Source organism: Perna viridis, chromosome 2 (assembly GCF_037379345.1).
Source record: "Perna viridis isolate PV_CMFRI_1.1 ecotype Kerala chromosome 2, ASM3737934v1, whole genome shotgun sequence".
Taxonomy (NCBI): Eukaryota; Metazoa; Mollusca; class Bivalvia; order Mytilida; family Mytilidae; genus Perna; species Perna viridis.
Window position 1 is genome coordinate 60232401 of NC_142446.1, and position 25260 is coordinate 60257660.

General features: G+C 34.5%; 1 protein-coding gene across 2 annotated transcripts in view; it reads left to right on the forward strand.

The window, feature by feature from the left end:
* Positions 1-25260, forward strand: part of LOC148626299 (cytochrome P450 4F11-like) — a 61792-nt gene that overhangs the window by 11664 nt on the left and 24868 nt on the right. For both annotated transcript variants that reach the window (XM_088570184.1, XM_088570185.1), the window contains 3 exons: positions 3196-3343; positions 8128-8309; positions 8676-8800. In XM_088570184.1, coding sequence (XP_088426310.1) covers positions 3196-3343; positions 8128-8309; positions 8676-8800 — 455 coding nt within the window. The remainder of the gene's footprint in view (positions 1-3195; positions 3344-8127; positions 8310-8675; positions 8801-25260) is intronic.

Consider the following 25260-nt stretch of genomic DNA (forward strand, 5'->3'; position numbering starts at 1 on the left):
GTCTGTGGGTGTGATATACGGTATGCGTAATAGGTCTAGAAGTATGATATACGGTATGCAATGTAGGTCTAGGGGTGTGAAATAGGGTATGGTAGTTTTGATTTTAGGAACACTTACAAGTGCCCATTTTGTATGTGTAATGTCATAGTCTGACAAAAATATATGGCATAATATACAGCTATATAAAGTGCTTGCACTAACCAAACAACTAAATTTTATTAAAATCACAGGTCAGCTATAATGATAATGATTACACATTTGAGAATGGGGCAATTACTTATATATGTACAATCAAAATTTAAACAAACCATTTTTAATATGAACATTTCCTGCACGAATGTCATAAACGGGGACTCTTTATACAAAAAAGGGTGTGTTTGGCTACATATAAATACTTTATTTCACTGTAAATCCCCCTTTTTGATGGTTCAAGATCAACTACTGAATCACATGGCCTCCTTTCATTCCTACCTTTGAAACAGAGAAATCATACCAATTTAACAATTTCTGTTTATTTTCTACTTTAAATACTTCATTGTTTGCTACTTGTATGTACGTTTACTATTTTATATTATTTATGTACATGTACATCTAGTTATTAACATACATTTATACATTGCTTGCATTTTATGTACAGAAGTAAAATTCCTGGGATCAAATCAAACACACACAAACTGTATAGGGTATACATGTATTAAAAAAGTACAATGTGTATAAAGTATAACAACAACTTTAAACTCTTATCATGTGTTAAAATATAGTTTTATCAAAATTGTTTGCAAAATTATCTGTAATTTAACCCCAAAGAAGTTGAGATAAAGGATACTATAGACACTGTGAAGTCAGCCTCATATCTTGGCCTACACTTAGAAATCGATGATAAAGGAAAACTATTGACCGAACTTTATGACAAACGTAATGACTTTTCATTCAGAATTGTCAACTTTCCTTTCATCTGTGGCAACATACCTTTAGTACCTGCGTATGGAGTGTTCATATCACAACTCATACGTTATGCCAGAGCTTGCCGAAACTACGCAAACTTTTTGTGTCGCGCTAGAACTCTTAACAAATAGGCTTCTGGAACAGGGTTATCTTGCTACAAAATTGAAGTAATCACTACAGAAGTTTTATGGTCGTCATCATAAACTCGTGGATCGTTACGGTGTATCCATCTGCACCATGAAAACTGATTTGTTCAACGGGTCATAGTTTTTCTTTCCTCGTTTGTCTACCCCGGACTTGACTTTTTATCAGCAACTGGGCGGGTGTTTCTAGAAAAGCAGAGGACGCTTACCCTATCGGTGCACCTGGTCCATGCTCACAGTCTTTGAGTCCGAGTTGCTCATTTGCTTTTGTTACTTTGTATGTATGATTTTAGTTACTTAATGGTCTTTGTTGTTTATGTCTGTTTTCCATGTTTGGTCTTTGTCCCTGGTTTACATTCTTTTGATTACTGCTATAACCTTGGTTCCCTTGATTACTCTTTAAAACACCGAGCACTTTCAAATCTTCAGGACCCATGTTACTGGGGCGGATCCAGACACTTGGGGTGCCAGATGGGGTTCCTCAGAAAAAAAGCGGGTGGTTGGACATTATTTGCCATTAATTAAACACACGAAAATTACAAGTTTTCCAATATAAAGGAGGGATGCCAACCCAATGCATCCTCCCCTGGACCCGCCAATGTAATCATAGACATTATTAATGTACTTGCTAAACAAAACGTGTCAGTTGCAGCTCCGAAAATACGTCATTAGAAGCTCCCGACATCCTCAGTAGTAGGATCAGATCTAGAGAAATAAATTGGCAAATCTCGATTCAGCTTTCCTCCTTGCGCATGCTCGGGTCAACCTGACAAAATTGTTCAGCTCTCTGCGTCAAAGTTTAAATAGTTAAGAAGCAGTCTTTGTAATAGTCCATGGGCTGGGAGGGTCCACCCCCACTCATCAACTTCATGGTGATTCTAAGGTAGTTTTTATACCTCCCATCGCCAATATAAACCTATATTTGTACCCCGCATGAATGGGACTATGTCAATTCAAGCGATTTTTCGGCGGGGTAGGGGTGCATTTTTCCATTTTACCGCAAAACCCTACGTGTTACTGCAACCTTCTTGGTACCATTATAAAGCTGAGATACTGGGCTGATACATATGTCAGCTTACTGTGTTCTGTGGCAAGAAGAAGAAGTATCATAAAACATAAAAAAAATGATTTTTTGCCTCCACGACGTGAAAAAATTGCCAAAAATTGCAAAAAAGCTTCAGTTTATTTTTTGGCAACAAAAAGATTCGTAAATGGGAGGTATAAGGATACCTGGAAATCATATTTTGGTTGATGAGGGGGGAGGTCTGCACGGGGGATTATCTCAGCCCACGTAGTATGTAAATATATGATACATCCCCCAAAAAGGTTACATTTTTCCTTTGTAATTAATATGTTGCTTTTTAGGTCTACTTGTTGAGATGAATAGTTATCCATTCTAATCTATTTGCTCTTCAGAGATAATTCGCATAGAAAATCCAACAGTTTCTATTGCATTTTAGTGTTATTTACAGAGTTATCTCCCTTGATTTTGAATTCTTCCGTGCATTCTATATAATTTTTATCTTCTAAGAACAGGGGTTGTATGAAAGGTACGTGTTAATTTTTGTTAACTATAACATTTTAGATAAAATATCAAAAAATTAAAAATATGTAGGATTCCCAACCATGAATTACATTTTGCATGATTCTTGGTGATTGGAGTGCTACTAATTATCATATAATCATTAAAATATTGCAGTTCAACTCATATTAAATAGCGTTAATATCATTAAACGCCCATGTCTTACGTAAACTAAAGCATCACATATTTTACATGGAGTATGATCGGCGATGGAAAGATATCTTTACATAAACTTTGCGAGGAGAATAATAACCCGCGGAATGTTAATTTGGTACTAATATTTGGAAATGTCTACGTAATTTGGTCGACGATCTCTAAGTCAAGTTCACTCCATAAATAGACTTCATTGACAGAAACGACTCGTCGTGTATATTGCACGGTTAACAGTCGTGCATTGTTTCAGGGGATATTATACGTTTCTGGCATCTGATACGTGTAGATAAAGATCATTTTAGTACTTACATAAACAATCTCCTCCCAACTCTGCTACAAAAAATATTATATGATAAAATGTTCCTTATTTAGCTACCAGAACCTGGAGAAAAGCTCATAAAATGGGCTGAAGAGTCAACTACCAAAAACCCTCGATTTTACTGCTTCTGGACTGGACCATTTAGAGCTTCTATTTTATTGAACCATCCTGATACGGTCAGAGTTCTACTGAAAACTGCAGGTAGGCTAATACGAAAAAGCATAAAATAATATAAGAAAGACATTATTCATGCCTTACAATAAGTCCATCATTACGTAGTGCCATATTTTGGTGAAGTGACCAATAAGACCCCACCACAGATTCCTAGTCATCCATTAGGTCACGGTACACGTAAATATTATATTTATTTCAGCATCACTAGGTACTCCAAGTGTTACATATTAAGCTTTTCTGGTACAGAAGTTCCAACGCCGTAGATGCATTGTGTACTTTTTTCTATGTATGCACATATCTTCTTCACTCTTATGAGGCTGACTTTATATCTGATACATATGATCCAGAAGAAAGAATATCGTTTAGTTAGGTCCTTTAATCTCAGTTTCTGCTATATAAATGACGTATCATCTTTAAACAATCTTAATTTCGTGGATTTGATACATCGCATCTACCCCAAAGAACTTGGATAAAGGATACTACAGAAACTGTGAAGTCAGCCTCATATCTTGACCAACATGTACACTTAGAAATCGATAGTGAAGGACAACAATTGACCAAACTTTTGACAAACATGATGACTTCATTCAGAACTTTCCTTTCTTCTGTGGCAACATTCCTTCAGCACTTGCGTATGGAGTGTTCATATCACAATTCATACGTTATGCCAGAGCTTGCCGAAACTACGCAGACTTTTTGTATCGCGCTAGAATTCTAACAAATGGGCTTCTCGAACAGGGCTATGTTGCTACAAGATTGAAGTCATCACTACAGAAGTTTTATGGTCGTCATCATAAACTTGTGGATCGCTACGGTGTATCCATCTGCGCCATGAAAACCGATTTATTCAACGTGTCATAGTTTTCCTTTCCTCTGTCGTCCACCCCGGACTTGATTTTTTATGAGAAACTGGGCGGGTGTCTAGAAAAGCAGAGGACGCTTACCCTACTGGTGCACCTGGTCCATGCTCCCAGTTTTTAGTGGAGTCCGAATTGCTCATTTGGTTTTGTTACTTTGTATGTATGATTTTAGTTACCTTATGTTCTTTGTTGTGTATGTCTGTTTTCCATGTCTGGTCTTTGTCCCTGGATTACATTCTTTTGATTACCGCTATAACCTTGGTTCCCTTGATTACTCTTTCACACCACTGGGTCGATACTTCTGCTGGTGGATTTTGTCCCCGAGGGTATCATCAACCCAGTAATACAATTTTTAAAATTAATGGTTTTAACAAGAGGAATGAAAGAAAAACTGACTCGGACGTCGCCCAGTATAAAAAGGTCCGAACCTGACAGCAGATCGGACACTCTGTTGTCTTGTAAGTATGTGGTGTCCCCAGATGGGATTCTTAGCTCAGTCATATCTGGTATGGAAAGTGCCCCGACAAATTCAACTAAAAGTACCCAATCACACGTTCAGTCTGCAGACCATCTATTCCAGTACAAACATTCTGACTATTTTAAAATAATCAAACCATGTTCCATCACTTTAAACGATATATTTGACTACAACGATGACGAACCGCATTGTACCATATCAAAATGTGGTATTAAAAATTGCAAAACATGCAACATTCTTATAACCGACCCTTACTTCTCCAGTTCCCTTACAAAGAGAACCTTCTATACAAGAAGTCACGATGACTTAAGTTGCAAATCAACAAACTTAATATATGGATTAGAATGCAACTTATGTGGTTTGATATATGTGGGAGAAACGCAAGAACGATTAAATAAAAGAATGTGCGGTCATCGTTCGGGAATTAACACCACCAAATTCCCGACAGTTTATCAACACTTTAATCAACAAGATCATTCAATCCTCTCCATGAAAGTTCGTATTTTAGAAAAAAAAATTACCATCCTACGAACAGTCCCGTTCTAAGTAAAAACTATCGTAGGGAAAGAGAGGAGTACTGGATACGCAGACTAGGTACTGCAATACCTTACGGATGCAATGACAACATCAAAAGTATAGGAAACCTTTCAAGCCAATATAACAATAGCATGAATGTGATGAATTTATTTGACAAAAATCCAAGACGGGAAAGGAGTCACGGCCATCGCCACTATACGTCACCTAAGTTACATGATGTCGCCATAGATGGTCTCCTTCCTTTCATACAAAAACCTCTTGGACTTTATCACATTAGAACCAATATTTATTCTATACCTCTCACTCTACTACACTCCCTTTACAAAACAAGTCTTGACACTCCTATTTCTGACCCCACCTCATCATTATACAGACTTGTTGCCATCGTTTTGGATATTGGTTTCCACAGACTCTTTAAACCAGTTTGTGTGAAAAGTCAAGATGAAGAAAAACGATCATTTCTTCCACTACCCTTTGTCAACAAAGGTATAGATGCAATTAATTTGGCTAACATCCTTCATCACAAAAACGTTACCAACAAAATTCCCCCATATTTCAAAGACAAATCCATACCAATTATTTCATATTCCTATACTTCACCCATTGCATCCAAAATTTTTAATTATAAAAGGCTATTGCAGAACCTCAAGATTGAGGACTTCAAGGCTTAAACCACCTGACTGTTCTTGCAAAACCTCTCCATTCAAATATGGTCCTTCTGGTCACGTCGTTACGGGAGATTTAACCGTTATCGAAAACGAATCTCTACGTAATATCCTTCCTAAAGGTCCCAAGTACAGTGAACCACGCTCCATAAATTGGAATTATAACTTTAAAGTTCTTATGGATGCCGTCGAGGACTATGCAAGAAAATGGATAAAACGAGAACAAGAAGACATTGATTCTCTGTCAGAGTGGTTAAAGGCCGTGAGGTCTTTAATTTTGAAACGAATGAAAGTTTTAAGTAGGTCAATGAGTGCCAAGGCTACATCAGTTTTCAAAGACCCCGATGTAGCAAAAACATTGTCTACTATTCATGACAAATATGTTGTCGTACCAGCAGACAAAGCCCAAAACAACATTGTTTTTGTCTGCAAAACGTTTTATATCCAATGTTTATTATCAGAGGTTGACGTAGAAAATAATAGCAGTGATAAGACCTATACTGCTACCACTCTCTCCAAAGACGAGATTGTGAAAAACCATAAATCTGTGCTATCCTCTTTTGGTCTCTCTACCAAGGACGATGATTGTGATTTACCGTCTATGTACTGGATTCCTAAACTTCACAAGAATCCATACAAACAACGTTTCATAGCTGGATCTGCATAATGTACCACCAAACCTCTTTCAAAACTTTTAACTTCTATACTCACAACTGTCAAAGAGGGTCTGCAGTCCTACCACAACACTTGTTACTTCCGCAGTGGTATTAATTCAATGTGGATCCTGAAAAATTCGAAAGATCTTTTGGAGACAATCAGTTCAAGACTATTATCTGAATATAATAGCATTAAAACCTATGATTTTTCAACACTTTATACTTCTATTTCCCATACTCAATTAAAATCCCGACTTAAAAACATTATACATCGTTGTTTTTTCAAAAAGATGGTACACCTAGATACAAATATATAGTTCTTGGTAGAGATTCCTCATACTTTGTAAGAAATAATTCTAAATCATCTTCCAAATATACAGAGGAAGATGTTTACAAAATGCTGGAATTTTTCATTGACAACATATTTGTCCAGTGTGGTGGACGTGTTTCCAACAAACCGTCGGCATTCCAATGGGAATAAATTGTGCTCCTTTACTTGCTGACCTATTTCTTCACTCTTATGAGGCTGACTTTATTGCTGATTTGATCAGAAAGAAAGAATATCGTTTGGCTAGATCCTTCAATTTCAGTTTCCGCTATATGGATGACGTATTATCTTTAAACAATCCTAATTTCGGGGATTTGATACATCGCATCTACCCAAAAGAACTTGAGATAAAGGATACTACAGAAACTGTGAAGTCAGCCTCATATCTTGACCTACACTTAGAAATCGATGATAAAGGAAAACTGCTGACCAAACATTACGACAAACGTGATGACTTTTCATTCAGAATTGTCAACTTTCCTTTCGTCTGTGGCAACATTCCTTCGGCTCCTGCGTATGGAGTGTTCATATCACAACTCATACGTTATGCCAGAGCTTGTCAAAACTAGGCTTCTGGAACAGGGTTATGTTGTTACAAGATTGAAGTCATCACTACAGAAGTTTTATGGTCGTCATCATGAACTCGTGGATCGTTATGATGTATCCATCAGCACCATGAAAACCGATTTATTCAACGGGTCATAGTTTACCTTTCCTCGTTTGTCTACCCCGGACTTGACTTTTTATGAGCAACTGGGCGGGTGTTTCTAGAAAAGCAGAGGACGCTTACCCTACTGGTGCACCTGGACCATGCTCCCAGTTTTTAGTGGAGTCCGAGGTGCTCATTTACTTTTGTTACTTTGCATGTATGATTTTAGTTACTTTATGTTCTTTGTTGTGTGTGTCTGTTTTCCATGTCTGGTCTTTGTCTCTGGATTACATTCTTTTGATTACCGCTATAACCTTGGTTCCCTTGATTACTCTTTTGCATTGTTGATAATACCTGGTATAAAAGAAAGCTATCATTAATAAATTTAGTTGTCGATATTACAATAGCGTGTATCTAACTTGCAACAGTGATCAGTGCAGGTAATGAAATTGGGAAAAAAACTACAAATAATGACTTAAATATAAATGCTTCAATGTGTCCAATTATAGCCAAATTTTCAATTGTTCGAAATGCTTCTATTGAAAATGAATCATTTAATATTCTTAATTATTTAATTTATATGATTATTGATGTGTCTAATTCAGATTTTCATACCATTTCTCTTATTAAACTAACAGAACCAAAACCAATAGAATGGGGAGGTACATACCGCCACGCTTTACCATGGCTTGGCGAGGGATTGTTGTTAGCTGGTGGCTTGAAGTGGGCCAGATCTAGACGATTGCTTACTCCCGCGTTTCATTTTGACATTTTAAAACCGTATCAACGTATCTTCAACGAAGCAGCAGACTTGTTGTTGGTGAGAATAATAAACTATTAATAATCTAAACGTCATGTTTATGATGCTTGTTTTTTATAATTTACATTGATTTTTTTTTCAGATAGTTTGAAGACCGGATATCGGCCATAAATACTGAAGTGTGAATAATGGGACAATTCAAGTACTTCAATATTCAAATACATGACCAGAACGTGAAAACGGGAAACAAAAACGATCTACATACACAATGTAGCGAATCGAATAATATAGAAAGAGGAAATGTTATTACATACATGTATTTCAATAATAAGAGTTTATTTCAAACTAAAAATAATAGCTGAAGGCTGATTGAATATATTGAGTCTTGCTGTAATTAAAATTCTTTCTTTATTTGTCTTCACACAGGAAAATATAGACACATATGCCGAATCGGGAAAGAGTTTTGAGTTGTTTCAGTTTATAAGTGCGTACACTTTAGATGTTATGCTTCAATGTGCATTTTCCTACCGGACAGACTGTCAGAAGAACGTGTAAGTTTAATCTTTTATGGAACTCTGTTCACTTTTGACAGAGATCATTTTTGACATCACATGTGTATCCTTTACATTATGCCACATAAAGCATTTTAAAAACTATTCCTGTCAAGGACCTTTTTAACTTTTTCTTGCGACTTAATTTTTATTTTTTTCCTTTCGGGGGTTTTGCTTAGAAATTTTTCAATATAATGCTAGAAAAATGAGGTTTTTGACAGAGTTATCTGCCCTTGAAATGTTGATTACAGTGCATTTCAATGAAAATGTAACTCAATGAACCAGCATGCTATGAAAAAAACTTGTCTGTTTTCCTTGATTCTGATGGTGCAAATATTCATATTACACTATCAAAATGATGTTTTTTTTGTACCATGTTTCACCCACTGCCAGATTCTTACCGGGACTGACACTTACATGTAAGTATCAATCGATAAAGAGAATTACCTAATTTGCTCTCATTTTGAAACACCCTTGCCCAGAACGAATTCATGTGTACTTTAACACGAGTTTGCAGAGGAAATATTCTTAGCTCTCCATATACCATGTAACTTGGGGTAGTATTTCTAACATCAAGGAGAGTAATACTCCCTTGATGAGTCAAATCTGGTTTGTGAGGCTCCGAGTAAAAAATGTGTATTTTTCTTGTTTTACTCGTCCCATAAGCGTAATTGTGGATCGATTAGCAATATAAAACATCTCTTGCTGTCTTCCTAGTGTAAATGGTACGTTTTGGGCAAAATTGAAACTTAATTCAAGGATTTTGTGACCCTGTGAATGAGTAGTTGAATATTGTATACATTCACAATGGCGGTTGAAAATGCATCCAATTCACAAATCCAGAGGCACCTATCAGTACATTTTGGTACAAGCTTGATCAAAGGTACAACCTATTATGTAGTCTTAAACGAACTAAAAACTTTGGTGGATAAAAAGTCGATTAAATCTATGCAAATCACTAAGAGAAAATGTGTAGTCACAGTTAATGACCCAAAACAAAACACATCCTTTTTACGAGAGGAATAAACTTTAAAAACATATACTAAGTAAGTGTACATGAAAATGGGCGATGTTGAAAAACAAGTATGGAGAAATATTCCAAGAATCCATGAAAAGGGGTAAAATAAAAGAAACACACATATACAATGTACATGTTGAAACTGGCACTCGTTATGTTTGACTTACGAATTGTGTATCTGTTATTCCAAATACTACTAAATTTGTAAGGTTCGATGTGCAACTGTTCGCTGACAATAACAGAACCGAATGTCTTTATTTACTCAAAAACGACCAGCCTTCCACAAATGCATCCAAAAGACTGCACGTAGAACTCCAACGGAACCGGAACGTAAACGCTATAGAAGCAACAGTCCGACACATACTATTAAAGACTTTCCACATACAGATATTGTCTGTTACCGGTGTGGCGTGGAGGGCCACTGGCATCACCAAAGCGAGGTGGAATATCGCGAGATGTACGGCGATTATATTTATGATATTCGGGAACGTAAGTCACATGTAGTAGGATAGCAGATGTTAAAAAAGTCATCAAATAACGAAGTTTAATGACCAATGTGAAGCTAGCCGTCAATACCAGCTCTCATGGAAGCTAGCCGTCAATAACTTAGCCATCAGTAATATTCATGAATATTCATAAGATTTGGGTGTGTTCAAACAAACTTTTATAAAATTTGAAATACGCGAATCGATTTAGCTATTATAGAACACACGTGTAAATCTGTATACCATGGCGTACATTTGTAATGATGTTATGAAATATAGGAGTGGATCTAGGATTTCAGGTTAGAAGCGGAATAAGAGCGCTAAGTAAGAAAATTATGTTGGTTTGAGTTTTTAAAAAGTCAAGATTTCAGACAAAAAAAAATACAAATTTTAAGGGGAGGGGTGTGGCCCTATGAATCAGCGCTCGTGCAGTTACTTTTTTCAACATGTACACGTTCATATTACTCTTACAATTATCTACTAATCCTAAGAATTAGACTGTTAAGTATAATAATATTCAATATCTTATTAGTTTTAAATGATAATAAAAATACTTTGACCCTGGGAACCATGATCATTTCGCTTCTTGTCTCCCTTGAAGGTCATTTTGCTAATAGAAAAAAAACTGATAATAAACTTCAAAATTTCTTATAAAACTTTAAAAGAGAAATAATGACTTTTCAATAATAAAGAATACTACATGAAATTTGCCGGAATTTTGATTTATTTGAAAGATTTATACAGTTTTCATGCACTTTCAAAATGATTGTATTAAGAAACTATTTATTTCTACGACAAAGTTTGTTGTTACGGAAATGTAAATCCTCAATTATAAACATTTCAATTTAATGCATGAAGTTATGTGGAATTAACTCCTGTCTGATTTCAAATTTAACTCGTATTAATGATGTAGGCATATATTTTCAAGGTTTACAAATCTATTTCTTTGAACTTTCCCCACGGGTTTGAAACAGGGGAAAGGGTAAATAATACCAACGTTGTGAAAAGATTTAGGTGTTTTTTAATGAGAAAAACAGTCTAATGAATAAAATTTATGAAACAAAAAGTTACATGTACTTATTAAATATACATGTAAGGCAGATCTTTGATTTCAATAATATAAAATTGCATGGTAACTATATGAATACGTTGGAAAATACAGAAACGTAAACTGTTCAAGATACTCTCCGGCGCTGATAGCATTTAAAACTTTCCGTTGTACATGTATTGATAGCGTGGAAGAGATTTTGACAAAATATACAAATTTGTTACCAAAATAACTCCTTGTACTATCCAGTTGAAACCTCGAGTATGACAAATTAAAATATAATGTGTAGCTTTTTTTAATTCGTTTTTCTAATGCAAACCTGTATATATTTTATTGCAATCAAAATAACGAATTGGTTCATTCTGATATTTACTTTTATTCAAATTCGATTTATACAGAGGGCTCATTAAGATTTGACCCCTGAGTCCCTACTACTAGGGCTAAGCCTCCACATACTGGTGACCCATTATAATGCAACCAAAGATACATATACTTCGCCCCGTTTTGTAAAAAAGGAGTAAGATCTAGTAGTGCGTCTGCAAAAAACGACGAAAATAAAATAATGGGCAAAATTGAAAGTCAACCTGGGGGACCAAGGTCTATTATAGTCGGCGTCACATAAATAACATACTGTTAAAATTTGAATAAAAATATTTTCTACGACTTTATTGACACCTACCGTCGTTTAAATTGTCTTAAATGACTTGCTCATTCGTTTAGCCAAACGGCTTCTCCATTAACATTGAATCGTTAAATTCCGGTCAGATTTTAATTCTAGGTGCCAATATTTACATTGTAAAAAGTCGGCCATGTTTACAGTGATCGGGTTGCTAGGAGATTTTGTTTACGTTTCAATGGTTTGTCCAAAAACCGAAGAACCCAGAATGCACTTCGGCGTTATTTCGGATATCTCGGATTTATTTTACGCGAACAACGTACAATACCGAAAAGTTGATCAAGCAGACGATTGTCACCGGAGTTCGACGGGAACTTACGAACTTCGTTTGTAAACAAATCGTCCCGTAAAAACCAACATGGCGGATATTAGTATGGGATTTTCCCGTAAGGATTTGTTACGCATGATTTAAGCTAATAAGCGACTTGTTTTTGAGAAGCTGTTTGGCTAAACGAATGAGCAAGTCATTTAAGACAATTTAAACGACGGTTGGTGTCAATAAAGTCGTAGAAAATATTTTTATTCAAATTTTAACAGTATGTCATTTATGTGACGCCGAGTATAGTCTGTTAGTCCATCTTGGGACTGATATTTTAAGCATACGTACAAATGTAAGGACTATCAATTCCCAAAATATTTGTAATTTCCATATCCCTCTGTCTTTAGACAATTTTAATGAAAAGCTTCGCCGAGCGCAGCATGATACGACCACAGTGCTCGAACCCTGAACAGTTTGGGCAGGGCAAGTATGGACACTATATTAGTTTTTGACACACTTAACATTAAGGATTTACAATTTATATGGACACAACACATGGTTTTTACACTATATTGTAAAGATTTAAAGTCAATTAAAAAGTTTCAAATCAAACCAAATAAAAATAAATGTCGATTTTTGGAGTGTGGCTCCCTTGGCACATCAAAAAACTAGAAAAGCATAAGAGATATCTGAAATTTCTATGGTAAATGCAGGCAAACATTTTCATGAGGAATCCAATAAAATTTTACTTTTCGAAATCGGACCAAAAATGAAGAAGAGGCTCCCAGGAGCCGGAATCGCTCACCTTATTGAATTTTGTCTTTTGAGGGCAATAAATTTAACAAGAAGTTGTCCAACAATTTTTACTCAAGAGGACTTTGGTCGGACTTATCACAAGGATCATTTCAGCAATTGAAAGTTTCTTTCTATCTGTCATAGTTTTCAAGATATTGGCTGAAAACTGTTAAAAAAAAACGTGTCATTTTTCCCCTTTCAAGGGCAATACCTCTTACAAGGAGTCGTCTGACATTTTTTATGCCTGAAGACTTTTGTATTCCTAATAATAAGGATAATTTTAGGTATTCAAAGAATTTGGCTAAACATAACGGTTTTGAAGATATATGCGAAAAACCGTTATGTGCTCTTTTTAGTAACGGTGGCCAGGTTTTTCGACGGATCAAAAATCCTCAAATCAGAATTCATCTAAACCTAACGATTTTGCAGATATATGCGAAAAACTACTGTCTGACCCCTATGTTCTATTAATAGTAAAGGCGGCCATGTTTTTCGACGGATCAGAACTACCCACATCAGTTCTATGAAGGATACCCTTAGGCACATTCATACCAAGTTTAGTTCCAATTGGTATCAGAGGAGAAGATTTTTGAAAGAAATTTAATGCATTAAAAATAGCAAAAAAAAAAAAGAAAAAAAAAAAAAAAAAAAAAAAAAAAAAAAAAAAAAAACTTGAAAAAAGGCAATGACTCCAACATGGCTTAATGGATTAAAACGAAAATTTGTCCGCAGATAGATCTCATCATGCAGAATATAGCTCAACTTAACGGTTTTTGAGATATTTGTGAAAAACGACTGTCTTACCTCTATGTTCTATTTTTAGGAACAACGGCTATGTATTTCGACGGATCAAAAATCCCTACATCAGTTATATGCAGAATACCCCAAGGAATATTCATACTAAGTTTGGTTCCAATTAGTCAAGTAGTATCAGAGGAGAAGAGTTTTGAAAAATTGTTAACGACGACGACGACGACGGACGCCAAGTGATGGCAATAGCTCACCTGGCCTTGGGCCAGATGAGATAAAAAGTCTTTTTTTTCGGATGTGGCCCCTTTTGCCCCTCTCGAAAACCGCACGAGATAGCTAAAATCTTATTGAAATATGTAGGCAGGGATCTTTATGAGAGGTCCATATTTTTTTTTTTTATAAAATCGGACAAACAATTTTTGAGAAGTGGATTTCTTCGGGTGTGGACCCTTTGATCCCATATAGCTCGAAAATCGTAAGAGATATCTGAAGTCTGATTGTAAATGCAGGCAGAGGTTAGTATGAGTGATCCATTCATTATAATTTTTTTTTAAATCTGACAAAAAATGAAAAATACGATTTTTTCTCTATCACCTGAAAACCTTAAGAGATATCTGAAATCTGATTGAAAAAGAATTGTTATTAGTCCATGGGCTGGGAGGGTCCACCGTGCACCCCCTCCCCCACTCATCAACTTCGTGGTGATTTTTAGGTACTAAGTTTTAAATGTATTTGTAAACTAGATTTTCTGCATACGTATATTTCTTTGCCTATTATTGATCCAAGTTGGTGCCCGGCACCCACCAATGCACCAACAGATAGTTTGACTATATATATAATCACTAGAACAGCACCCCCTTAGCCCAGTTGATAACTTCCCCCTATCTTTACCTGTCTGGTTTTTCTGTGACAAGTACTTGACTGACCTTTGATATTTGTAAATCCATTTCTGTCCTTCTATAGAATATTACTGACAAAAATAGAGCAAACAAGATTTATTTACCATCAATAAGACACATTCAAATTCTTCTTTTAAAACTTGTAATTACGTTTGATACATGTACATGTATATTTTGTATACCGTACACATACATGTTGTACATGTTATATGACTATCCACAAACTAACAGGCGCACAGTTCCCTTACACATATCTTCTTTATAAAATTGCTCCTTTTTACCTTGATCAGCAGCTTGGATATCGATTTTAAAACAACGAAACAACAATTTTGTTTATTTTCCCATATACATTAACATTCCATAATTATTTGATCATATTATTGTGTTGAAATTGCCAATCACAGTCAGTGTACACTGGTCCCAATTTGGTCTATCCTCCAATCACAATGACTTCATGCAGCCGGATTTCAACTGCAAAACTAGTATAGCCTTAAAAAAGTAATAACATAATGAGAAATGATCATTTTCATTGTCATATATATATTCATTGTAATTTACTGGAGCATATTTCCCAAATTCATGACTCTTACATACTACATGTATAGACATATATAATACTTGTATGTTCAATATTTATTGGTACGACTATTTGCAATTGTATCGCACCAAAACAGTTGTGTACATGTATATCAATACTACTTGGAGAAGCTGGGACCAGTAGTGATACAAATGTATATACAACTATGCAGACACAATACATGTAAATGTAGTACTTAGACCAGAGTATGTAATAATTTAATCTAAAATTTAAAATCAAAATTTTATAAATACATTTGGCTAGTGTTTATTATTGCACACTCACTAAGTGTTCCCCCAAAAATAAAATAGACTGAAGAATTACTGGGGTCCATTGAATAATAGAGGTATGTACAACTTCAACAAAGTCCCATAACTCCTGTAAAATTTGTACATCTATGTCTCACTAACCACTTCCGAACCTAGACCTATGCATTGTAAGTGCATTATTTGTGTGTATTCTGATTAGAAGTATTCAAAATAAAGCTGATAATGTGTACTTTAAAATCATATATGTAATTTACTACAATAATGTATGAAAATTGTTTACATGTGTGAGTAATTTGCCTCCATGCTGTCAGTTAGCAGAAAAGGTAAACATGTAGATTTTCAGTAAATTTTGTGAAGAAGTTCTACAATCATCGCACCATAAGCATGATGATTTTCAAAGCATTATTTTCCAAGCTTCGCAATGGTATGCAACTTTAAGATGCCATTTGTCCCGGGAATTCACAGTGGTACTTTGAAAATTACTTTTTGAACATGTAAAGTAATGGCAACATTAGAAGTGGTTAGTGAGACCAGAATTAAAGTGCTGGTTCAATATGATCAACTACCGGTATATATGGTGACTAACAATCCTACAAAATTTGAACAAAATTAGTTCAGAAGTTTCGGAAGAGTTGCATCCACTAAGTGTTTCTATAGTGAAAGTATGTACAAACTAAACAAAGTGCCATAACTCCTGTAAAATTTGTAGAATAAAAATGACAGTGCAATTTTATCATATAAATATTATGACCAACAATGTTACAAAGTTATGCAACTGGCAGTGTTTCATACCCTAAACTGTCTAAAGCAGAAAGTGTCTCAATCCATGAACAACATATATTCATGTATCCAAAACTGCCATTTGTGATGAAAAAAAAAATAACACATTATGATCAAAATGATTATCTATTATTTTCTCTACACTTTAAAAGCAGAGGACGCTTAACCTACCGGTGCACCTGGTCCATGCTCCCAGTTTTTAGTGGAGTCCGAGGTGCTCATTTGCTTTTGTTACATTTGTATGTATGATTTTAGTTACTTTTAAGTTCTTTATTGTGTATGTATGTTTTCCTTGTCTGGTCTTTGTCCCTGGATTACATTCTTTTGATTACTGCTATAACATTGGTTCCCTTGATTACTCTTTAATTTAGAGAAAGTAGGTGGTATATTTTGTATTTTTACCAAAACGTTTTGAAATTCTTTGATTTTGATACATGTAACAAGGGAAATATGTTAAAAAACTTACTAAATTCATTACATGTAATGATGCTGACAATGTAATTGTGTGCTCCTTCTGGCTTATGTCACTAAATCATCTCCTTGAACGTATTCAACACTTCACAGCCGTCATCTTGAAAGTTAAAGAAGGATTTGAGGTGAACAGTTCCTTCATGTGTAAAATACTTGGGCCTGCGTTTGACTGAGAATAATAACAAAAATAAATGCCTTCATTTGTCAGCATCAGAACCGCACTAGAGAGGATCAGTTTTATATAAATTGACAATTAAATCTAAATAGATTTACACAAATGCAGATACCGTATATCAATTTGAAACTAATACATGTACATATAGAACAAAAACAATGAAACATAGAACATTGAAATGTATGATATTAAATGTCAGTCCCTGTAAGAATCAGGCAGTAGGTACATAGTATGAAAAAAACCATCATTTTGATAGTGTAATTTGACTATTTGCCCAGTCCGAATTATGGAAAACAGACAAGATTTTCCACACCATGCTGGACTATTGAATTACAATTTCATTGAAATACACAGAAAATGAAGATGTCAAGGACTGATAACTCCGTCAAAAACCTCAATTTTTCAAGATTCAATTGAAAAATTTCTGAGCAAATCCAATGATGCAGAGACCAAACAATGATCTTTTTCAAATAGAGAAAGCATCCTTGAGTAATATTTTATTGTTGGATCGTTGGGATTTTGACATGCATGTTCCTGATTTTTTTCCAATTTTGCCTGAAGAATACCATAATGTCTTATTTTTAAAAAAAAAATATAGATATGAAACAACATTAAACCAATGATTTGTTCAATATACAGCCAAAAGCTAGGTCAAGCTAAGTAAAAAGCAAGTGGGGAATGTCTGTGGTGAAAAACCAAACCATTTACAAAACTCTATTCTTTATGCCTGCTTCTTTAAAGACTATTCTTTTAAGATGTACAGATTCCTCGTTCATCCTGCTAAAATTGGGAAATCATTTTTGTTAGGATTTTATCATGAATTTTTACAAAATTCTATCTCCCGCTATTTCATTGACTCCTATCACTCGACATTAAACCCATGAACTGAAATCCTGGGTCTGCCTTAGCATTGTTGTTATCATCATCTGTGGGATAGAGGATACCACCACAAGTCTTGTAACAGTTATATGCTTCTTATGCTACACCCGTACCAGTTTTCTCGTCGATTTGGAACAATGTTTCAAAGAAGTAATAGAATAAGAACTATTTATTTTGTTTACAAATCAGAAGCAATTGAATAACGACTAACAAACTGGGTCAAGACAAGACATGAAATATTTCAAAAAAAAAAAAAAAAAAAAAAAAAATCAGTTAAAATTTAAAAAGTTAGGACGAGCGTGAAAATTGGATCCATCTGGGCTTAGAATCTAGGAGTTTTTCATTCATGGTAGCAAATTTAATATTATGGCCTATATTCTAATCGGCCAATGTCACTATAAGTGAAGTCATAGTTTTTATCCAAATGTTTTTATGATCATACTGTATAAGTTTTGTGGATTATTTTTAAAAATCTACATTGCTTTTATATTCATATTTTGATTAGCAAAAAAATCCCCGAGCGCTTTTTACCATACCCTGACGCTCCCGGACCCTTTTTAGTATGACCGTTCTAGTCGATAAGGAAACACTAATCTGACAAAAGATCAAGAGAAAATAATGTCATACCTATAGTTTTCGATTATGCTATGTAATCTGTACTCGTAATCTCAAACTTACATGCTCTACGCCAATCTAGAACTTATCAGCGGTGTGTGAAAACACTGGGAACTTAACACATATTTATTGGTCGGTCGGTTCAGGAACAAAATGACTCGGCCGTGAGACAAGTCCGGCATACCCGTAGCCAGGGGGGGGGGGTTCGAAGGGTTCGGACGAAACCCCCCCCCCTGGAAAATCAATAAGCACTATTAAACTCGCAAGTCAGATTGAAGTCTGACTATTTAAGTCAAGATTTTAATTGAGTTGATCCATAAGTGCTTGAACTGTTACTCACTGTCCACGTTTTTATTGGAGTTCATGTCAAATAGTATGTTAACCAAGCTCGGTCATATCGGTAAAATGATTTAGAAATGCCGATTAATTCCGGTGCGGATTTCGTCCGACATTGATTTTCTTTTATAAATCACATTACGATTTTCGGTAGATTGCCGAAGTGCAAAACCTTATTTTAGGAAAACATTTCATTCATCAATTTTAAGAACGTATTTCGAAAATCTTCCTTACATTAAATCATAAAGATGTGCAGGGAATACTGTCATACCTAAGTTCCTGTTACCTCTGTTGCAAGTTCAGCGGAGGAGTTTTAATTACAAATGCAAAAAAATATAAGACGTTCAACAAGATTTGACAACCCAAATTAATACACATTGTTAAACATACCAAGACCCTTATTCAACCATTACTTAAGATATGCTGTAATAAGCAGCTGCTAGTCTGCTCCTCCTTCCTAGCAACATCGGCCCATGTTTTTCAAAAACCATCACTGTTTGGAGACAAGTTGTCTCGTTGAGAAAAAAATTAAGCCATATTTTTTTATCAATTTAGATCGAAGATCGGAATTGACATAGTAGTCGCCAGAGCCTTTATATTTATAAAGCGTGATAGCATCTGCAATTATCTTATACTACCGCAGTTAAATAGTCCCATTGGCAAACCCAATTAGGTTCAATGCAGATAGTTAGGTCCATTTTACAGGTATTTCAAATATATCAAATTCAATTCTACGTTATTTACGCCAATAAACAAACCAAATAAACAATTTTTACTGTGAACTTAATATGCTGTTTAAAGATCCAATTAAAAATAGTTGACCTCTAACCTCTTATCGGTACCTGTTTATTTCTAAGCAACCAGTCTTTCACTGTCAATATATTTAAGGTGTCTATTTATTTAGACGCATAATAATTTTTTTCTGGAAATGAAAACCCTGTGAGGCTATAAATATTCATTGATCATAGAAATGAAATAAAAAGAGGAATGCCGAAGTTGTCGTCAGATATTTCATGCAGGTCCTAGCGGATCCAAATATTTACGAAAGGGGAAAAATAGAGAAAGGGGTTCCATGCTATCATTTGCCACTCATTTTTGTGAAGTGTTGTACAAAAGGGTAGCATAAATCCTGAAACCATCCGGACGTATCACTCACTTTATCTTGTATTTTTATAATGATTACCGCTACGTGACATCAGAAGCCCGGAGATGACAATTAAAGATGAACCTTGCTTAGATGATAGCACAAGAATTCTGATAATGCATTTCTCGGGATGGTGTCGGTCTGTTGTCTAATGATATTGCTTTTTGTAATAATCATTCTATTGGGCTTTTTGGTCATGTTTGAAGATAATAGAGGTGCGGGTGCTCCAGAGCATTAAAAGTGCATAGCTAGTATCTGCACCAGACATAGTTGTTGAAAGTATATTCTAAGACTACGTTTAGGTACGTGTGTCTGGGACTAGCCAAAACAGTAGTTTGTTGTTCAATTACCCAGTATGTCGGAGACTGTTATGTTCATTCATTTAAGTGTTCCATGTAAACCGACATCAAACCTGAATATTACGCAAACTGGCGCACTGCTAAGATGCATCATAGATTTGGTGTGTGTTTTTGGTAATGACCTTCGTAATCTGAATGGCGAATTTAAGAATTTATCAAAGAGTTCTATATTAACCATTTACAACAATAAACTTATGTTTAGATACATTTGAATTCGGTCCCTATTTCCTTTCATCAGGCCCAATTTTTGCAATTTGACTGTTATTTGCGGCGTAAAAATTCAAACGAATGATATAATTGATTCAGTACATGAGTACTTTGATTTCATATTGGGAACTACATCCAGTGGAAAAGCCTTATTCGGTAGTAATTTAAGGCAAATAATACCACTAAGTCTAGTGTAGAATTATTATAATATATATTTTAAAGGTTCTTTAAAGCTTTTAATAAAAAATAAAGTTAAATATGTAAGCTAAGAAGTACATAGCAAGCATTACATAATACATTTGAAGGTACATATGTCAGTGATTATTTCTATTTTTCATAGCTTTCATTTGTATTACTCTCATTTGTCTGTATATGTTAAAAAAGGGTAATTATGTAACTTTTGCATTAAACAAGTATATTAGGGGTCGTTATGGAATACTGTTTAAACTTTAAAATGAGAATTGACCATTTTCAATGATAATGGGAAACTATTTTTGTAGCTCAATGTTCCCAAACCCTATTTGTTGTATAGATTGCTTATATTTTTAAACAGTAAAATTTTAATTTAACATGATTATGAATTGTAATAGTTGAGGTTCACTTTTAAGCTTGTAAAAAAGCAAGTGTATGGAGTATTAACCCCTCACGCCTTAAAGTATTGAACTAAAATGAGTTAAACTCCCCTCATCAGATTTTTAAATCATATTAGTTTATGATGAATAGAAAATTCTCTAACACATTTTATACACATTAAGGGAAATCTCAAGTAATCCCTAATTCATAAGCTTAGAAGATAGTGTTGGAATCAAATATACTGTATTTACTCATTTGCATTACATTTTGAATAATATATAATGTTACAAAAATGTATTGTTGTATTATTGTTTTTTTTTAATCCATGTTTAATGGTACACATTAAGGGAAATCTCAAGTAATCCCTAATTCATAAGCTTAGAAGATAGTGTTGGAATCAAATATACTGTATTTACTCATTTGCATTACATTTTGAATAATATATAATGTTACAAAAATGTATATTGTTGTATTATTGTTTTTTTTTAATCCATGTTTAATGGTATATCATTAATGCCTTACATATTTGAAAATTTTGACTTTTTTGCTATGTTGATTTGCTTAAAACTTTGATGTAAAAGTATACCCATGTAAAGGAAATAGAAAATTATGTCCATCTTTAAAAAAAAAGGGTTAAAAAACGGGACTTTCTCAAATACAAAAACAGTGCCAGGAAATGGCTAGATTGCAGGATATTGCACCAAATACCCCAGAGCTTCTGGGGGCCTTTAACGGCCCCTAGACCCCCGGCCGTGAAGGTCGTGCCCCGATTCAACGTAACCCCCCTTGAACATTTCTGGCTACGGGCATGAGTCGGCCTAACTATATAAAGTACTTTACCAAGTCTTCGTTTCTCAGAACACAAGAGACTTCCTCTTTCCAGCCATAATATCCGACAAAACGGGAAAGTGTATAGTGCAACAACCCAGAATAACATCGTAGATCTGCATGTTTCCAGTGACAAAACGTGTAAAAAACATAACGACTATATATTTTATTTCATATATTGAATGAACATTTAAAGCGTGCTAAGATTTTCCGCTTACAGAGCTGCAGGACCGACGAAGCAATTGCACGCGATTATAAATACTTCAGTTCAGCATTCCGAATATAGATGTAACATCTGATTTGATTGGTCAAAGTGTTATCAATAAATTAATTGCGTTATCTATGAATTAGCTTCGGTATCCTACAGCATCTGCTAACCCATAGATAACGGACAATTCGTGACTTAATTCATACAATTATAACGGTGTTTTATATGAATTACCTAGAAACGGTATTAATAATTAATTTTCCGTTTTCTGAGTCATTCTAAAAAAATGTGCAATGGTGTTGTCCATGTAGACTGGTCGATGGAAATTATTTATTAAATATATAACAAATTATGTTTTCTGATGTGTTTTGGCCTAAAGATGTGAAAAAATATATGAAATCATAACATATATATGGTAAAAAAATCCATTCCAGTAAATAGGTATTTGTTGCTGTTTTTGCATGTCCCTGGCACACTTTTCAATCAGTACAATGGTCTAGGAATCTAAAAATGCATCAAATATTACACATAAAACCAATAATTTAGCGTGTTGATATGTAAATTTGATCTTGCAACATTCAAACATGCATATATCTTATAAACGTGTTGATTTTTTTTGCAGTTGAACATGTCCCCCATCTTTTTTTTTTGGTATAACACCAAAGAAAAGTGAGGGGCATGGTTTGTCTTTCTTTGAATAATAAATCAAAAAATAGTTTTGCCCCTTATCCACAATCCAACGTAATCAAATAGCAGTTGGGTATAGCAAATGACCAATTGGAACCAAGCTTGGTATGAATGTTTCTTGGGGTATCCTGCATAGTGGGGATTTTTGATCCGTCGAAAAACATGGCCGCCGTTACTAAAAATATAATATAGAAGTCAGACAGCAGTTTTTCGCATATATCTCCAAAACCGTTAGGTTTAGCCAAATTCTGACATGGGGTGAAAGTGTTCAGCATGATGAGATCTATCTGCGGACAAATTTAATTTTAATCTATTAAGCCATGCTGGAGTTGTGCCCTTTTTTCAACGTTTATTTGTATTTTTAATGTTATTTCTTTCAAAAATCTCCTCTTCTAACACTACTTGACCAATTGGAACCAAACTTGGTATGAATGTTCCTTAGGGTATCATGTATAAAACTGATCTGGGGATTTGTGATCCATCGAAAAACATGGCAGCCGTTACTAAAAATAGAACATAGGGGTCAGACAGTTGTTTTTCGCAAGTATCTCCAAAACTGTCAGGTTTATGAAATGTACCAAGAAACAATACTTTATGATATATTATACCAAACAAATTAAAGAAATAAAAGTTGATACAGTAATTGTATATTATTATAGTTTGTGTTATATGTAATATAATTTTTGTTTGACCAAAGACAGTCAGTTTGTGTGTCCACGGACATTTGTGCAGTAATAAACCATTTTGTCATCATAAAATTTACATTTTTCAAAGTAATTATATTTTGATCAATTTGCAGATATTCCTAACACTATCTCAGGGGTACTTTTGTAGGAAAATGGTCTGCAAAATTTGTGTTACACCAAAGACAGAATGTGTAACATCAAAAACAATTATTTTGTTATTCCATGGACATTTATGCATCAATGATCTATTTTATTTGTCTTATAGTTTATTTTGAAAAAAAAAAACAATTAAAATTTTGATAAATTAACTTCTCAATTACAAATTTAAGATTTATTACACTATTTACGGGTTTCCTTTTGACGTACCAAAGACGACTTTTGTTACTCAAAAGACTTTTATTTTGTTATCCCATGGACATTTATGAATGAATGATGCATTTATTTTTCTTTTCTAGATGGTATTTGGTTTTCAGTGTATGTTTTGGTTTTTGCTTTCCCTATCTAAATTGAATGGTATTCGATTGGAACGCCTGAAATTTCTACAGTATTTGATAGGCGGTTAATATTCTTAAAAAAATGTCCTTGGTGTAACATACAAGTCCACGGTAAAATTTATAACGCACAGTAAAAATTTCTATAATTGCACGATTGTTACTGTATTGATGCTTCACACTAACATTATGGTGCCATAACAGAAATTCAAAGAATATCTTGAAATAAAGCATTATTCTGGAGATTTTATGTGGTTGATTTTGACTACATTTCGCACCTGGAAATGAAAAAGACCAATAGCAAAAATCATGAAGCTTAAATGTAGTTTTTTCCCATAGTTTTGACCCCATATTGCATTGCAAATGGCCTAATGTTTAAAAAACGGTCTTTATGACTTATTCCTTTCTAATAATGACTAAAACAAACTGTGTTATACCAAAGACATTTGCTGATGAATTTAAACACACATCTTAACTTTTGACGGATTTGTACTCTACTTACTGTGGAGATATTTTGGATGATAAGTATTTGGAATTCGTAGCAAAAAAAACCCCAAAAAAACACAGAACTATTCGTTTCTGCAAAATTTTTTTTCAAAACACCAACCAAGGAATTGCACATATTTTGAGAATGATCCATCTATGGGTTAGCGTGCGTTATCTATGGGTCAGCAAGTGCCAAATGAAATCATCCATTTACAAAAAATCTTTGTAACGTTCTTTTTTTACCGTCACAAACTATACTCGACGTCACATGCAGCATATTTTCGAATTGAAGCTCTACTTTTTAAACCGTCGGGACTTACTAGACGCTAGAGTTGTCTCTCTTTTTTTTAATCTGAAGATAGTTCGCATATATGCATGACGTGTTAGTACCAACGAGTCGCTCATTGGCTTAAATCGTGCGTAACAAATCCTTACGGGAAAATCCCATACTAATATCCGCCATGTTGGTTTCTACGGGACGATTTGTTTACAAACGAAGTTCGTAAGTTCCCGTCGAACTCCGGTGACAATCGTCTGCTTGATCAACTTCTCGGTATTGTACGTTGTTCGCGTAAAATAAATCCGAAATATCCGAACTTACGCCGAAATGCATTCTGGGTTCTTTGGTTTTTGGACAAACCATTTAAACGTAAACAACATCTCTTAGCAACCCGATCACTGTAAACGTGGCTGACTTTTGACAATGTAAATATTGGGACCGAGAATTAAAATCTCACCGGAATAGAACGATTCAATGTT